A 16,064-nucleotide genomic window follows, 5' to 3' on the forward strand; every position below is an offset into this window, starting at 1 on the left:
TCAGCTTCACTCAGAGACTAAATGGCGTCCAGATCAGAGGAGGATCTCTGCTGTCCGGTCTGTCATGAGGTCTTTAGAGATCCTGTTCTTCTGTCATGTAGCCACAGCTTCTGTAAAGACTGTCTGAAGAGCTGGTGGAGAGAGAAACCAACACATGAGTGTCCAGTTTGTAAGAGAAGATCTTCAAGGAGAGAACCACCTCTTAACCTGGCGTTAAAGAACCTGTGTGAGTCCTTCTTACAGGACAGAGATCAGAGAGCTTCAGAGGCTCTCTGCAGTCTGCACTCTGAGAAACTCAAACTCTTCTGTCTGGACCATCAGCAGCCAGTGTGTCTCGTCTGCAGAGATTCAGAAAAACACACCAACCACAGATTCAGACCCATCGATGAAGCTGCACGACAACACAAGAAGGAACTTGAGGAAACTCTGAAGCTCTTAAAGGAGAAGTTAAAGGTTTGTGAACAAGTTAAAGTGAAGTTTGATCAAACAGCAAAACACATTAAGGTCCAGGCCCAACACACAGAGAGGCAGATTAAGGAGCAGTTTAAGAAGCTTCACCAGTTTCTAGAAGAGGAAGAGGAGGCCAGGATGGCTGCTCTGAGGGAGGAAGAGGAGCAGAAGAGTCAGATGATGAAGGAGAAGATGGAGGCTCTGAGCAGAGAGATAGCAGCTCTTTCACACACAGTCAGAGCCACAGAGGAGGAGCTGAGAGCTGAAGACGTCTCATTCCTGAACAACTACAAGGCTGCAGTGGAAAGAGTCCAGCGCTGCCCCCTGCTGGATGATCCACAGCTGCCCTCAGGAGCTCTGATAGACCAGGCCAAACACCTGGGCAACCTGGCCTTCAACATCTGGAACAACATGAAGGAGATGGTCTCCTACACTCCTGTCATTCTGGATCCAAACACTGCTCATCCATATCTCATCCTGTCTGAAGACCTGACCAGTGTGAGAGGAGGAAAGAAACAGCAGCTTCCTGATAATCCAGAGAGGTTTGACTTCTTTAAGTCTGTCCTGGGCTCTGAGGGCTTTAACTCAGGGACTCACAGCTGGGATGTCGAGGTTGGAGACAATAAAAGCTGGGAAGTGGGTGTGTTATCAGAGTCTGTTCAGAGGAAGGGATACAAACAGTCTGGATTATGGAGAATAGAGTTCTATATTGGTAAATACTCAGCATATTCACCACCAGCTCGCTCCACTGTTCTCCCAGTGAAGAAGAAGCTCCAGAGGATCAGAGTGAATCTGGACTGGAACAGAGGAAATCTGTCGTTCTCTGATCCTGATACTAACACACACATACACACCTTCACACACACTTTCACTGACACACTGTTTCCATTCACTTACATTGGGCGTGAACCCCCACTGAAGATTTCTCCACTGAAGGTCTCTGTGACAGTGAGATAATGATGATGATGATGATTTTATTTCAGTTTTAAGTCTTTTTATTGATACTGTGTCTTTGAAATTTCTTAAATGTTTTCTGATGTTTTCTTTGTGTGGAGTAAGTAATCAATGACTGCATGTTGAACTTTATTTTAAACTCTAGTTCACATTATAAAGTTTACAAACATTAAAACTAAATCATGTTTAATTACATAAACTGTCTGCAATCATTTAAATATGTGTTTAATTTTTCATTTGATGTAATGAAGTCCACATTATTCAGTTTTTCAGCAGCTGAATTCTGTCATTTAATCAGAAGATGTGTGGTTTTTTTAAGGTGGACTTGTGAGTTTTAAGGTGGACTTGTGAGTTTGGGTTCATGTTGGTGATTTAAGAGCTGAACTTTGCTCTGCTGTTTCTCTCTGAATAAGAAAATCTGCTAAATGTAGAGAATGTAAATTACGGCTGATGTTTGCTGAAAAAAAAAAAGTTCTGTTATATTACTTTTTAATTAATTGTTCATTAGATTTTAAAAATGCTTGTTTCCAATGAAGTGAGTCATCAGACTTTTTTTCCCCTTTTTGGCAGGAAATAAATTTTAAGTCAATGATTTAATTGTCAAACACAACCTGGATTCTCTGTTTTAACTGTTACCATGGCAGCGCCCTGTGAGGCTGCGGCCAAGCCGGCTCCCGATAACAATGTGTGTTTTATGTTAAATGTACCGTCCAAATCGTCTCCGAAAATCGCATACGACAGAAGTACACTACTGGGACTTAGAAACAACAACTGTGCAAAGGATATATCCGGAGTTAACTTCGCCATGGATCGAGAATCTCTTCTCGGTCTTGGAATAATGTCCCGAGACAACGGAACCTCCGAGGCAGCGGGCTCTTCCTCCCCCACCAGCCGGAACTGGAAGCAGCTGAAGCGGCGGTGGAGTCTGAGCATACGCCGGAGGAGAAGGCGAGGTTGCCGCGCCGGCATCACACACAGATTGAAAACAAACCCTCACAAAACAGCACTACCATCTATTCTTCTATCAAACGTCCGCTCGTTGGAAAACAAAATGGACTATCTCAAGCTGGATTTAACCACACAAAGAAACGTGAGAGAATGCAACGCCATCATCCTAACCGAGACGTGGCTTCATAACAACGTTCCGGACAGCGCCATTAAACTGGATGGATTTACAACATTCCGCGCGGACCGAAACCACGCCAGTACGGGTAAATCTCGAGGAGGTGGTATGTGCATTTATATCAACAACAACTGGTGTAAAAACGCTGCAGTTATTTCAAGTCATTGCTCAGAGAACATTGAGTTTTTAACCCTTAACTGCCGTCCATTTTACCTGCCGCGTGAATTCAATACCATCAACATCATAGCTGTTTACCTCGCCCCCAGCGCTAACACAGAGGAGGCTCTCTCCATTCTGTACAAGTCAGTGAGTACACTACAAAACACACACCCGGACGCGGTCTGCATAATCGCTGGCGATTTTAATCAGGCCAAATTGAAAACAGTAATGCCACACTACCACAAGTGTGTGAACGTTGCTACAAGGGGAAAGAACACACTTGACCAGGTCTACACTAACATCAGACAGGCCTTCAGAGCTGTTCCCCACCCTCACCTGGGTTCATCAGACCATCTCTCTGTTATGTTAATCCCAGCCTACAGACCTCTGTTGACGAGAAGCAAGCCAACTGTGAAACAGATCAGGGCCTGGCCAGAGGGCTCCACAGCAGCTCTACAGGACTGTTTTGAATACACAGACTGGTCTGTTTTCAGGGAGGCGGCCACTACCAACCGGGAAGTCAACCTCACCGAATATACAGACTCTGTAACAGGATACATAACAAAATGTATGGAAGATGTAACCGTTACCAAGGACATTACAGTAAGAGCAAACGAAAAACCCTGGTTCACCAGGGAGGTATGTGAGCTCCTGAGGGCACGCAACGTTGCTTTTAAGTCTGGTGACAGGGAGGCCCTCAAGTCTGCCAGGGCCAACTTGCACCGGGGTGTGAGAGCAGCCAAGCGTGCATATGGACAAAAAATCAATTCGCACTTCACAGACACAAAGGACCCAAGACGCCTGTGGCAAGGCATCCAGTCAGTCACAGAATACAAACCATCCCCCCTACCGTGTGAGGACAACACAGACTTCCTCAACTCACTCAACACCTTCTTCAGCCGGTTTGAAGAAAATAACACCACAACACCCACAAAAAACCCCACAAACCCAGACAGCACAACACTTCAACTGGACCCAGCCGACGTGAGGAAGACCCTACTCAAGGTGAACCCCAGGAAAGCTGCAGGGCCAGACAACATACCCGGGCGCGTGCTCAGAGACTGTGCAGACTCACTCACTGACGTCCTCACAGACATCTTCAACACCTCTCTGAACCAAGCCATCTTACCAGCAAGTTTCAAAGCTACCACCATCGTACCACTACCAAAGAAGTCACCAGCATCATCACTGAACGACTACAGACCCATAGCACTCACTCCCATCATGATGAAGTGCTTTGAGAGACTGGTAAAGGTCCATCTAACATCCATCCTCCCCACCACTCTGGACCCATACCAATTTGCCTACCGCCCCAAGCGCTCCACTGATGACGCCATAGCAACAGCACTCCACCTCTGCTTGGCTCATCTGGAGAACAAAAACAGTCATGCACGGATGCTGTTCATTGACTTCAGCTCTGCGTTTAACACCGTCATCCCCCAACATCTGGTGAACAAGCTGAGTACAATAGGCATTAGCACTTCACTGTGCAACTGGCTGCTGGACTTTCTTACAAACAGACCGCAGACAGTCAGAGTCGGAAAAAACTCCTCAGCGACCACCATCATAAACACCGGGGTGCCGCAAGGATGTGTGCTATCCCCCCTGCTGTTCACGCTGATGACCCATGACTGCTGTGCCAGATTTGAAACGAATCACATCATCAAATTCGCAGATGACACAACAGTGGTGGGCCTCATCAAAGACAACGATGACTCAGCATACAGAGAGGAGGTGCAGCAACTCATCGCCTGGTGTGAGAAGAACAATCTGCTTCTCAACGTAAACAAAACAAAAGAAATTACTGTGGACTTCAGAAAGAAACAACCAACACACATCCCACTCATCATCAACGGCAGTGCAGTGGAGTCTGTGAAAAGCACAAAGTTCCTGGGAGTGCACATCACAGATGACCTCTCATGGACCACCAACACCACTGCGCTAGTCAAGAAGGCGCAGACAAGACTCCACTTCCTGAGAAGGATGAGAAGAGCTGACCTTCCCACCTCTGCTCTCACCATCTTCTACAGAGGTGCTATTGAGAGCATCCTGACCAGCAGCGTCTCTGTTTGGCACGGCAGCTGCCCAGCTGCAGACAAAAAGGCGCTACAGAGGGTGGTGAGGACTGCAGAAAAGATCATCAGGTCACCCCTACCAGCCATCCATGAACTGTACACTTCACACTGTTCCAAGAGGGCAATGAACATCATCAAAGACATAACTCATCCAGCACACAGACTGTTCTCCCTTCTACCATCAGGGAAGCGGTACCGCAACCTGCGGTCCCGCACAAGCAGACTGAGAAACAGCTTTTTTCCACAAGCCATCAGACTCATCAACACATTGAAGAAAAACCACATGAACATTCCAAGGTCATTGGATGACATTCCATGAACATTTCCTTCATCATGCCACTGGCACTTTACTTTACTCTTGCACTTTGTAGAGAGACCACAGACCTACACTTTCACTTTACTATGACCACTGATTGTACTTATGCTGTTATGTGTGTGTGTGTGTGTGGTTGTGTATTATGTCAGTATTTGCACACTGTGTGTGTGTGTGCGTGTGCGTGTGTGTGTGTGGTGGTGGGGGGGGGGGGGAGATTTTTTGTCTATGTCTTTTTACATGTCTTTTTAACTGCACATTGGAGACTGGTAAAACGCAATTTCAGACTTCTGTGCTAACCCTGTTACATAGATTTTTGACAATAAAGTTGAACTTGAACTTGAATTAAACTAACATAACTGTGCAGCCATTATTGAGTCAACCCCTCCTGATTTCAGTTGTATGAGTTTATGCATAAGAAGGGACTAACACTAAAAACACTAGTGAAATATTTACTCAGGCTTTCTCTTCCACTCCTGCTCTCTCTTGGGTCTCAGTCAATGAGCTTGTAGATCATTTCAACTCTAAAATTACAATTGCTACTGATGATGTCATTGCTCCACAAAGGTGAAGATAATCTCTGGTAAGAAAAGATCTCCATGGAGAAACGTTACACTGGTCAGGGTAGAAAAAAGTGTTGAATAGCTGAACGTCTATCCATCCATCCATCCATCTATCCATCCATCCATCCATTATCATCCCTCCATCCATTATCATCCATCCATCCATCCATCCATTATCATCCATCCATACGTCCATCCATCCATTATCATCCATCCATACGTCCGTCCGTCCATCCATCCATTATCATCCATCATCCATCCATACGTCCGTCCGTCCATCCATCCATTATCACCCATTCATCCATCCATCCATTCTCATCCATCCATACGTCCATCCATCCATTATCATCCATCCATTATCATCCATCCAGCCATCCATCTATTATCAGCCATCCATCCATTATCACCCATCCATCCATCCATTATCATCCATTCATACGTCCATCCATCCATCCATTATCATCCATCCATCCATCCATCATTATCATCCATCCATCAAATATCACCCATCCATCCATTATCATCCATTCATATGTCCATCCATCTATCCATCCATCATCCATCCATTATCATCCATACATCCATCCATCCATTATCATCCATCCACCATCCATCCATCCATTATCATCCATCCATACGTCCATCCATCCATCCATTATCATCCAGTCTGGTACATGGACGATGTGGACGAGGCGCCGTCACTGACTCAACATTAGGATCATGAGCATCAAGAAGAAAGGAAGAGATCGGTCGCCCTCACTGTTGATACCAGAGTTACTTGACCAAGATAGCTTCAACACACCCGTCAAAATAGACCGAGTCCACTGCTGGTAAAAACCCGAACTACTGGCGAATAACCAGCCATGAATCTTCATCACCAAATTCCACAATGAAAGTAAAAGGATCAACATCTTCCCGTCAAACTCAAGATCTTTGAGTCATTGGCTGATGCTTTACAGACAAATGTAACTGTCATCTACATCACCTCACCTTCATTCTGTGCAGCTGTATGATTCATGTTACTATTTAGTACTTTACCACTTTTACCACAGCCACCAAATTTAAACAGTGTATCGTAAAAATGTGGTTTAAAACTAGATAAAAAGTCCATGTCTGACAGAGCTTGTGGCAGTTTCTTCTCTATAACTTAAATAAATCCTGTATACTCTGTCCAATGTCCATCCACACCCATTTCTTAAGATCTGAGGATCCTTTATTGAACATATTAGAAGCCTTTTCTTCTTTGGCCTTACTCGATATCACTTGATGTTGTTTTCATTGATGTATTTCTGATTGTGACCCTACACATAATATTATAGGATAATATTAGTATTGAATATGTTATTAAGGAGTTTATACATGTATTTATTTATTTGGCGTTAGTGGGTTCATTTAACAGTCTGTAATGATTTGCACAACTGACATACTCATCTAATTATTGGTGATAGAATCAAGATTAAATTAAACTGAGACTTCTGAAATAACTGTTATATTTATTGGGAAGTTAAATACCCCAGAACAGCATCTCTTTATGTCACAGTGACAGTGAAACAATAAAACATTACAGAATAAATAAAATCACAATCAACAAAAGCAATGAAGAGAAGAAGAAACTAAATGGATTTGAAAAGGTGGGTCTTGGTCAGAGGTGGAACAGAGGTTAGCATCTGATGAATGGAGGTAGGGGGGGGGGCGAGGTTGTGGAGGGATTTTAAAGTGAGGAGGAGCAGTTTATATTGGATGTGAGGGATGGAGAGCCAGGGGAGGTTCTAGAGGACGGAGCCATGTGATCCTGAGAACTGGTTTGACTGAAGAGTCGAACAACAACAACAAGTTCATCAGTGTGCCGTCTTTTCTTATAAGTGTTGGTACTGTCCTTTTTGTTTTGGTAATATGTCAAATCTTAAATAAATCATCCAGAACAATATTCACTCCTTTGTGTTTCTATAGTTCCTGTAAAGTTTTCACACTAACAGCTGAACAGAACTTCTCCTCTGAATGAGAGTTTATTTTATAAGCTTCATGCAGGTCATGATGTTCTGTACTGTACACATTAAATCACATAAAACCTGTTAATCATTCATCTTTACAGCTGATGGTTGGTGTATTGTTGAACTTTGGACTGAAACACACCCTGTGTTACTGTGAAGCTACAACATTTATCAGAAGAGATCTGACAAAGCTCCGCCCCTCACCTGACTCACCTGAGACAAACCAGGAAACAGTTTATTGTTGGTCTCTAAAGAGACACACAGACTGAAAAACAGAGCATCAGATTCACCTTCAGACCAAACTAACAACTTCCTCTGAGTGAGTACAGCTACAGGAGAGAAAAGTGGAAAACTAGAACTCTGCTGCTTCAACCTGCTGACTCTCCACACACTGAAGGTGAGTTTGACTAAAAACTGGAGTCACACTGAAAGTACTGTAAAAACTGGTGTAGAAGTCTCAGTGTATTTTGGGGAGTGTCATGCTGGGAAAAACACTTTTCTATTAAAGACTGGTTTATTGAAATGCACCAGTAGATATTCATTTCTAACCAGTGTGACGGGTTAAAGCTGCAGTATGTAGTTATGAGAAAACAAACGAGTACAGCCTCCTTCTTCCTCTTTGCTGCTGCAGTCCTGCCTTCTAAGCTCCTCCCACAGAGGAACCTGCCGTGCACGCTGCACGCACGTGAAGGCTGGTCCTCACAGTCAGAGAGGAAACCTGTTTAACTGAGTGAGAGCACAGCAGACACTGCTGAGTGAGAGTATGTGCTGTGTAGACTCTGATTGGTTTTGACTCGGGAGCGATGGATTCTTGTACATCACATCACCACCACTGGTTTAGTCTCAGCTTATCTGTATCTTATTCTACTGTCACATCATAATCACTATTTTACCAAATATAACACAATAATAGTTACAGACATCAGCTTTAATGGTTAATGGTCCAGTAATGATTAGCTTCACTGAACTGGACCGGTTTATTAACTCAGACCAGGTTCAGTTAGGCTGAGTTTAAATTAAACCTTTTAAAAGATCAAAGTAACTTTACATATTTAATACAGTAACTTTATATATTTAATACAGTAACTTTATATATTTAATACAGTAACTTTACATATTTAATAAAGTGTGTAGCTGTGTGCTCACTGAGTCCCAAACACTCTTCATCAGAGCTGTCACTGTGTGTAAATAGACTACTGCACCTGAGTCACACTTCAACATCAGTTTGGTCTGTAAATACTGAAACATCACAGCAACTAGTGTCTGAAATACTTCTGATCAACACACTGAATCATTTTACTCTACAAAATATAACATTAATGGCTCATCAATAGTCTATTTTCATTAGCCACTCTGTCCTCTCAGCTGTTGTGGGAGGGGAGCCATGACTGACTGTACTTTCTGTCTGCTGTGTTTTCAGCTTCACTCAGAGACTAAATGGCTTCCAGATCAGAGGAGGATCTCTGCTGTCCGGTCTGTCATGAGGTCTTTAGAGATCCTGTTATTCTGTCATGTAGCCACAGCTTCTGTAAAGACTGTCTGAAGAGCTGGTGGAGAGAGAAACCAACACATGAGTGTCCAGTTTGTAAGAGAAGATCTTCAAAGGCAAATCCACCTCTTAACCTGGCGTTAAAGAACCTGTGTGAGTCCTTCTTACAGGACAGAAATCAGAGAGCTTCAGAGGCTCTCTGCAGTCTGCACTCTGAGAAACTCAAACTCTTCTGTCTGGACCATCAGCAGCCAGTGTGTGTCGTCTGCAGAGATTCAGAAAAACACACCAACCACAGATTCAGACCCATCGATGAAGCTGCACCACAACACAAGAAGGAACTTGAGGAAACTCTGAAGCCCTTAAAGGAGAAGTTAAAGGTTTGTGAAGAAGTTAAAGTGAAGTTTGATCAAACAGCAAAACACATTAAGGTCCAGGCCCAACACACAGAGAGGCAAATTAAGGAGCAGTTTAAGAAGCTTCACCAGTTTCTAGAAGAGGAAGAGGAGGCCAGGATGGCTGCTCTGAGGGAGGAAGAGGAGCAGAAGAGTCAGATGATGAAGGAGAAGATGGAGGCTCTGAGCAGAGAGATAGCAGCTCTTTCACACACAGTCAGAGCCACAGAGGAGGAGCTGAGAGCTGAAGACGTCTCATTCCTGAACAACTACAAGGCTGCAGTGGAAAGAGTCCAGCGCTGCCCCCTGCTGGATGATCCACAGCTGCCCTCAGGAGCTCTGATAGACCAGGCCAAACACCTGGGCAACCTGGCCTTCAACATCTGGAACAACATGAAGGAGGTGGTCTCCTACACTCCTGTCATTCTGGATTCAAACACTGCTGGTCGATATCTCATCCTGTCTGAAGATCTGACCAGTGTGAGATGTGAAGGAGAGAAACAGCTTCCTGATAATCCAGAGAGGTTTGGTTATTATTATTACTCTGTCCTGGGCTCTGAGGGCTTTAACTCAGGGACTCACAGCTGGGATGTCGAGGTTGGAGACAGTATATACTGGATACTGGGTGTGTTATCAGAGTCTGTTCAGAGGAAGGGAGACATACATTCTGGATTATGGACAATATGGTTCAGTAATGATGAATACTCAGCACGGTCACCACCAGCTCTTTCCACTGATCTCCCAGTGAAGAAGAAGCTCCAGAGGATCAGAGTGAATCTGGACTGGAACAGAGGAAATCTGTCGTTCTCTGATCCTGATACTAACACACACATACACACCTTCACACACACTTTCACTGACACACTGTTTCCATTCATTGACACTACGGATGAACTTCCACTGAAGATTTCTCCACTGAAGGTCTCTGTGACAGTGAGACGATGATGATGATGATTTTATTTCAGTTTTAAGTTTTTTTTATTGATACTGTGTCTTTTAAATTTCTTAAATGTTTTCTGATGTTTTCTTTGTGTGGAGTAAATAATCAATTTCTTTAAGAAAAAAAAATCTCTGAATTTAAACTGAATATAAACTTCTGTCTTATTATTCCAAAATATGTTGCTTCAGTTTTGTTTGTTTTTTGTCAGATATAAAATGATTTGATTTATTTTTTTATTTTAATGTTTTTTTATTTCAATCTTAAAATTGTTTTGTTGCAATTATGATGATGATGAATTTATTGATTTTATTTTCAGCTTTAAACATTTTTTATTGATACTGTCATTTAAATTTCTTTGTGTGGAGCCAATAATTAATGACTGCATGTTGAACTTTATTTTAAACTCTAGTTCAGATTATAAAGTTTACAAACATTAAAACTAATTCATGTTTAATTACATAAACTGTCTGCAATCATTTATATATGTGTTTAATTTTTCATTTGATGTAATGAAGTCCACATTATTCAGTTTCACCAGCTGAATTCTGTCATTTAATCAGAAGACGTGTGTTTTTTTTAAAGGTGGACTTGTGAGTCTTAAGGTGGACTTGTGAGTTTGGGTTCATGTTGGTGATTTAAGAGCTGAACTTTGCTCTGCTGTTTCTCTCTGAATAAGAAAATCTGCTAAATGTAGAAAATGTAAATGACGGTTGATGTTTGCTGAAAAAAAAAGTTCTGTTATTTTACTTTTTAATTAATTGTTCGTTAGATTTTAAAAATGCTTGTTTCCAATTAAGTCATCAGTCTATTTTTCGCCCTTTTTGGCAGGAAATACATTTTAAGTCAATGATTTAATTGTCAAACACAACCTGGATTCTCTGTTTGTAACTGAAACTTCATTAAACTAACATAACTGTGCAGCCATTATTGGGTCAACCCCTCCTGATTTCAGTTGTATGAGTTTATGCATAAGAAGGGACCAACACTAAAAACACCAGTGAAATATTTACTCAGGCTTTCTCTTCCACTCCTGCTCTCTCTTGGGTCTCAGTCAATGAGCTTGTAGATCATTTCAACTCTAAAATTACAATTGCTACTGATGATGTCATTGCTCCACAAAGGTGAAGATAATCTCTGGTAAGAAAAGATCTCCATGGAGAAACGTTACACTGGTCAGGGTAGAAAAAAGAGTTGAATAGCTGAACGTCCATCCATACATCCATCCATCCATCCATTATCATCCATCCATCCATCCATTATCATCCATTCATCCATCCATCCATTATCATCCATCCATCTATCCATCCATTATCATCCATCCATCCATTATCATCCATCCATCTATCCATCCATTATCATCCATCCATCCATTATCATCCATCCATCCATTATCATCCATTGTCATCCAACCATCCATTATCATCCATCATCCATCCATCCATCCATTATCATCCATCCATCTATTCATCCATCCATTATCATCCATCCATCCATCCATTATCATCCATCCATCCATCCATTCTCATCCATCCATCCATTATCATCCATCCATATGTCCATCCATCCATTATCATCCATCCATCCATCAATCCATTATCATCCATTCATCCACCCATCCATTATCATCCATCCATCCATCCATCCATTATCATCCATCATTTATCATCCATCCATATGTCCATCCATCCATTATCATCCATCCATCCATCCATTCTCATCCATCATTTATCATCCATCCATATGTCCATCCATCCATTATCATCCATCCATCCATCCATTCTCATCCATCCATCCATTATTATTCATCCATATCTTCATCCATTATCATCCATTCATCCATCCATCCATTCTCATCCATCCATACGTCCATCCATCCATTATCATCCATCCATCCATTCTCATCCATCCATTATCATCCATCCATCTATCCATCCATCCATCCATTCATCCATCATCATTATCATTCATCCATCGATCCATTCTCATCCATCCATACGTCCATCCATCCATTATCATACATCCATGAGAACTGGTTTGACTGAAGAGTCGGACAACAACAACAAGTTCATCAGTGTGCCGTCATTTCTTATAAGTGTTGGTACTGTCCTTTTTGTTTTTGATAATATGTCAAATCTTAAATAAATCATCCAGAACAATATTCACTCCTTTGTGTTTCTATAGTTCCTGTAAAGTTTTCACACTAACAGCTGAACAGAACTTCTCCTCTGAATGAGAGTTTATTTTATAAGCTTCATGCAGGTCATGATGTTCTGTACTGTACACATTAAATCACATAAAACCTGTTAATCATTCATCTTTACAGCTGATGGTTGGTGTATTGCTGAACTTTGGACTGAAACACACCCTGTGTTACTGTGAAGCTACAACATTTATCAGAAGAGATCTGACAAAGCTCCGCCCCTCACCTGACTCACCTGAGACAAACCAGGAAACAGTTTATTGTTGGTCTCTAAAGAGACACACAGACTGAAAAACAGAGCATCAGATTCACCTTCAGACCAAACTAACAACTTCCTCTGAGTGAGTACAGCTACAGGAGAGAAAAGTGGAAAACTAGAACTCTGCTGCTTCAACCTGCTGACTCTCCACACACTGAAGGTGAGTTTGACTAAAAACTGGAGTCACACTGAAAGTACTGTAAAAACTGGTGTAGAAGTCTCAGTGTATTTTGGGGAGTGTCATGCTGGGAAAAACACTTTTCTATTAAAGACTGGTTTATTGAAATGCACCAGTAGATATTCATTTCTAACCAGTGTGACGGGTTAAAGCTGCAGTATGTAGTTATGAGAAAACAAACGAGTACAGACTCCTTCTTCCTCTTTACTGCTGCAGTCCTGCCTTCTAAGCTCCTCCCACAGAGGAACCTGCCGTGCACGCTGCACGCACGTGAAGGCAGGTCCTCACAGTCAGAGAGGAAACCTGTTTAACTGAGTGAGAGCACAGCAGACACTGCTGAGTGAGAGTATGTGCTGTGTGGACTCTGATTGGTTTTGACTCGGGAGCGATGGATTCTTGTACATCACATCACCACCACTGGTTTAGTCTCAGCTTATCTGTATCTTATTCTACTGTCACATCATAATCACTATTTTACCAAATATAACACAATAATAGTTACAGACATCAGCTTTAATGGTTAATGGTCCAGTAATGATTAGCTTCACTGAACTGGACCAGTTTATTAACTCAGACCAGGTTCAGTTAGGCTGAGTTTAAATTAAACCTTTTAAAAGATCAAAGTAACTTTATATATTTAATACAGTAACTTTATATATTTAATACAGTAACTTTACATATTTAATATAGTAACTTTATATATTTAATATAGTAACTTTATATATTTAATACAGTAACTTTATATATTTAATATAGTAACTTTATATATTTAATAAAGTAACTTTATATATTTAATACAGTAACTTTATATATTTAATACAGTAACTTTATATATTTAATAAAGTGTGTAGCTGTGTGCTCACTGAGTCCCAAACACTCTTCATCAGAGCTGTCACTGTGTGTAAATAGACTACTGCGCCTGAGTCACACTTCAACATCAGTTTGGTCTGTAAATACTGAAACATCACAGCAACTAGTGTCTGAAATACTTCTGATCAACACACTGAATCATTTTACTCTACAACATATAACATTAACGGCTCATCAATAGTCTATTTTCATTAGCTGTAGACACAGCTGGAAACAAAGCTGTTTATAGGACGTTATAGTTCATAGTGTGTACGCTCACATCGTTATCTTTATAGTTATAGTTATTGTTATTAGTGTGGAGCCTTTTACATCCATATAATCATATCTACACCCAACCTTTCTGTAAATAAGACGAACCAACACTTTAAATGAAAAAAATATTGTGTTAAAGGTTCGTCTTATAAACCAGTTTTTATGGTAAATGTCAGTGAAGTTAGTAGAGGAGGGAGGGGAGCCATGACTGACTGTACTTTCTGTCTGCTGTGTTTTCAGCTTCACTCAGAGACTAAATGGCTTCCAGATCAGAGGAGGATCTCTGCTGTCCGGTCTGTCATGAGGTCTTTAGAGATCCTGTTCTTCTGTCATGTAGCCACAGCTTCTGTAAAGACTGTCTGAAGAGCTGGTGGAGAGAGAAACCAACACATGAGTGTCCAGTTTGTAAGAGAAGATCTTCAAAGGCAAATCCACCTGTTAGTCTGGCGTTAAAGAACCTGTGTGAGTCCTTCTTACAGGACAGAGATCAGAGAGCTTCAGAGGCTCTCTGCAGTCTGCACTCTGAGAAACTCAAACTCTTCTGTCTGGACCATCAGCAGCCAGTGTGTCTCGTCTGCAGAGATTCAGAAAAACACACCAACCACAGATTCAGACCCATCGATGAAGCTGCACCACAACACAAGAAGGAACTTGAGGAAACTCTGAAGCCCTTAAAGGAGAAGTTAAAGGTTTGTGAAGAAGTTAAAGTGAAGTTTGATCAAACAGCAAAACACATTAAAGTCCAGACCCAACACACAGAGAGGCAGATTAAGGAGCAGTTTAAGAAGCTTCACCAGTTTCTAGAAGAGGAAGAGGAGGCCAGGATGGCTGCTCTGAGGGAGGAAGAGGAGCAGAAGAGTCAGATGATGAAGGAGAAGATGGAGGCTCTGAGCAGAGAGATAGCAGCTCTTTCACACACAGTCAGAGCCACAGAGGAGGAGCTGAGAGCTGAAGACGTCTCATTCCTGAACAACTACAAGGCTGCAGTGGAAAGAGTCCAGCGCTGCCCCCTGCTGGATGATCCACAGCTGCCCTCAGGAGCTCTGATAGACCAGGCCAAACACCTGGGCAACCTGGCCTTCAACATCTGGAACAACATGAAGGAGGTGGTCTCCTACACTCCTGTCATTCTGGATCCAAACACTGCTCATCCAGACCTCATCCTGTCTGAAGATCTGACCAGTGTGAGAGATGGAGGAGAGAAACAGCTTCCTGATAATCCAGAGAGGTTTGATGATTACTCTGTCCTGGGCTCTGAGGGCTTTAACTCAGGGACTCACAGCTGGGATGTCGAGGTTGGAGACAGTAAATCCTGGGAACTGGGTGTGTTATCAGAGTCTGTTCAGAGGAAGGGGGACATAGACTCTGGATTATGGACAATATGGTTATATAATGATAAATACTCAGCAGAGTCACCATCAGCTCCCCCCACTGGTCTCTCAGTGAAGAAGAAGCTCCAGAGGATCAGAGTGAATCTGGACTGGAACAGAGGAAATCTGTCGTTCTCTGATCCTGATACTAACACACACATACACACCTTCACACACACTTTCACTGACACACTGTTTCCATACATTTGCACTTGGGATAAACTTCCACTGAAGATTTCTCCACTGAAGGTCTCTGTGACAGTGAATCGATGATGATGATTTTATTTCAGTTTTTTTATTGATACTGTGTCATTTAAATTTCTTTGTGTGGAGTAAATAATCAATGACTACAAGTTGAACTTTATTTTAAACTCTAATTCAGATTATAAAGTTTACAAACATTAAAACTAATTAATGATTAATTACATAAACTGTCTGCAATCATTTAAATATGAAAGTGAAAGGATCAACATCTTCCCGTCA

The 16,064-nt window shown here is 41.9% G+C and overlaps 3 protein-coding genes across 3 annotated transcripts; all 3 read left to right on the top strand.

Annotated features, from left to right (window-relative positions):
* Positions 1-1,407, top strand: LOC128355414 (E3 ubiquitin-protein ligase TRIM35-like). The gene has a single exon (XM_053315653.1). It carries the CDS (start codon positions 22-24, stop codon positions 1,405-1,407), a length of 1,386 nt encoding a protein of 461 aa, XP_053171628.1. The 5' UTR covers positions 1-21.
* Positions 1,408-9,044: 7,637 nt separating this feature from the next.
* Positions 9,045-10,457, top strand: LOC128355675 (nuclear factor 7, brain-like). The gene has a single exon (XM_053316000.1). It carries the CDS (start codon positions 9,066-9,068, stop codon positions 10,455-10,457), a length of 1,392 nt encoding a protein of 463 aa, XP_053171975.1. The 5' UTR covers positions 9,045-9,065.
* Positions 10,458-14,447: 3,990 nt separating this feature from the next.
* On the top strand, positions 14,448-15,854 carry LOC128355679 (nuclear factor 7, ovary-like). The gene has a single exon (XM_053316004.1). The coding sequence runs from the start codon at positions 14,469-14,471 to the stop codon at positions 15,852-15,854; it is 1,386 nt and encodes a 461-aa protein (XP_053171979.1). The 5' UTR covers positions 14,448-14,468.
* Positions 15,855-16,064: the final 210 nt, after the last annotated feature.

This window comes from Scomber japonicus, chromosome 3 (assembly GCF_027409825.1).
Source record: "Scomber japonicus isolate fScoJap1 chromosome 3, fScoJap1.pri, whole genome shotgun sequence".
Lineage (NCBI taxonomy): Eukaryota > Metazoa > Chordata > Actinopteri > Scombriformes > Scombridae > Scomber > Scomber japonicus.

What these genes read in the sequence shown, in the direction of transcription:
- LOC128355414 (XM_053315653.1), top strand. Translation starts at nt 22, where the DNA reads ATGGCGTCCAGATCAGAGGAGGATCTCTGCTGTCCGGTCTGTCATGAG.
- LOC128355675 (XM_053316000.1), top strand. Translation starts at nt 9,066, where the DNA reads ATGGCTTCCAGATCAGAGGAGGATCTCTGCTGTCCGGTCTGTCATGAG.
- LOC128355679 (XM_053316004.1), top strand. Translation starts at nt 14,469, where the DNA reads ATGGCTTCCAGATCAGAGGAGGATCTCTGCTGTCCGGTCTGTCATGAG.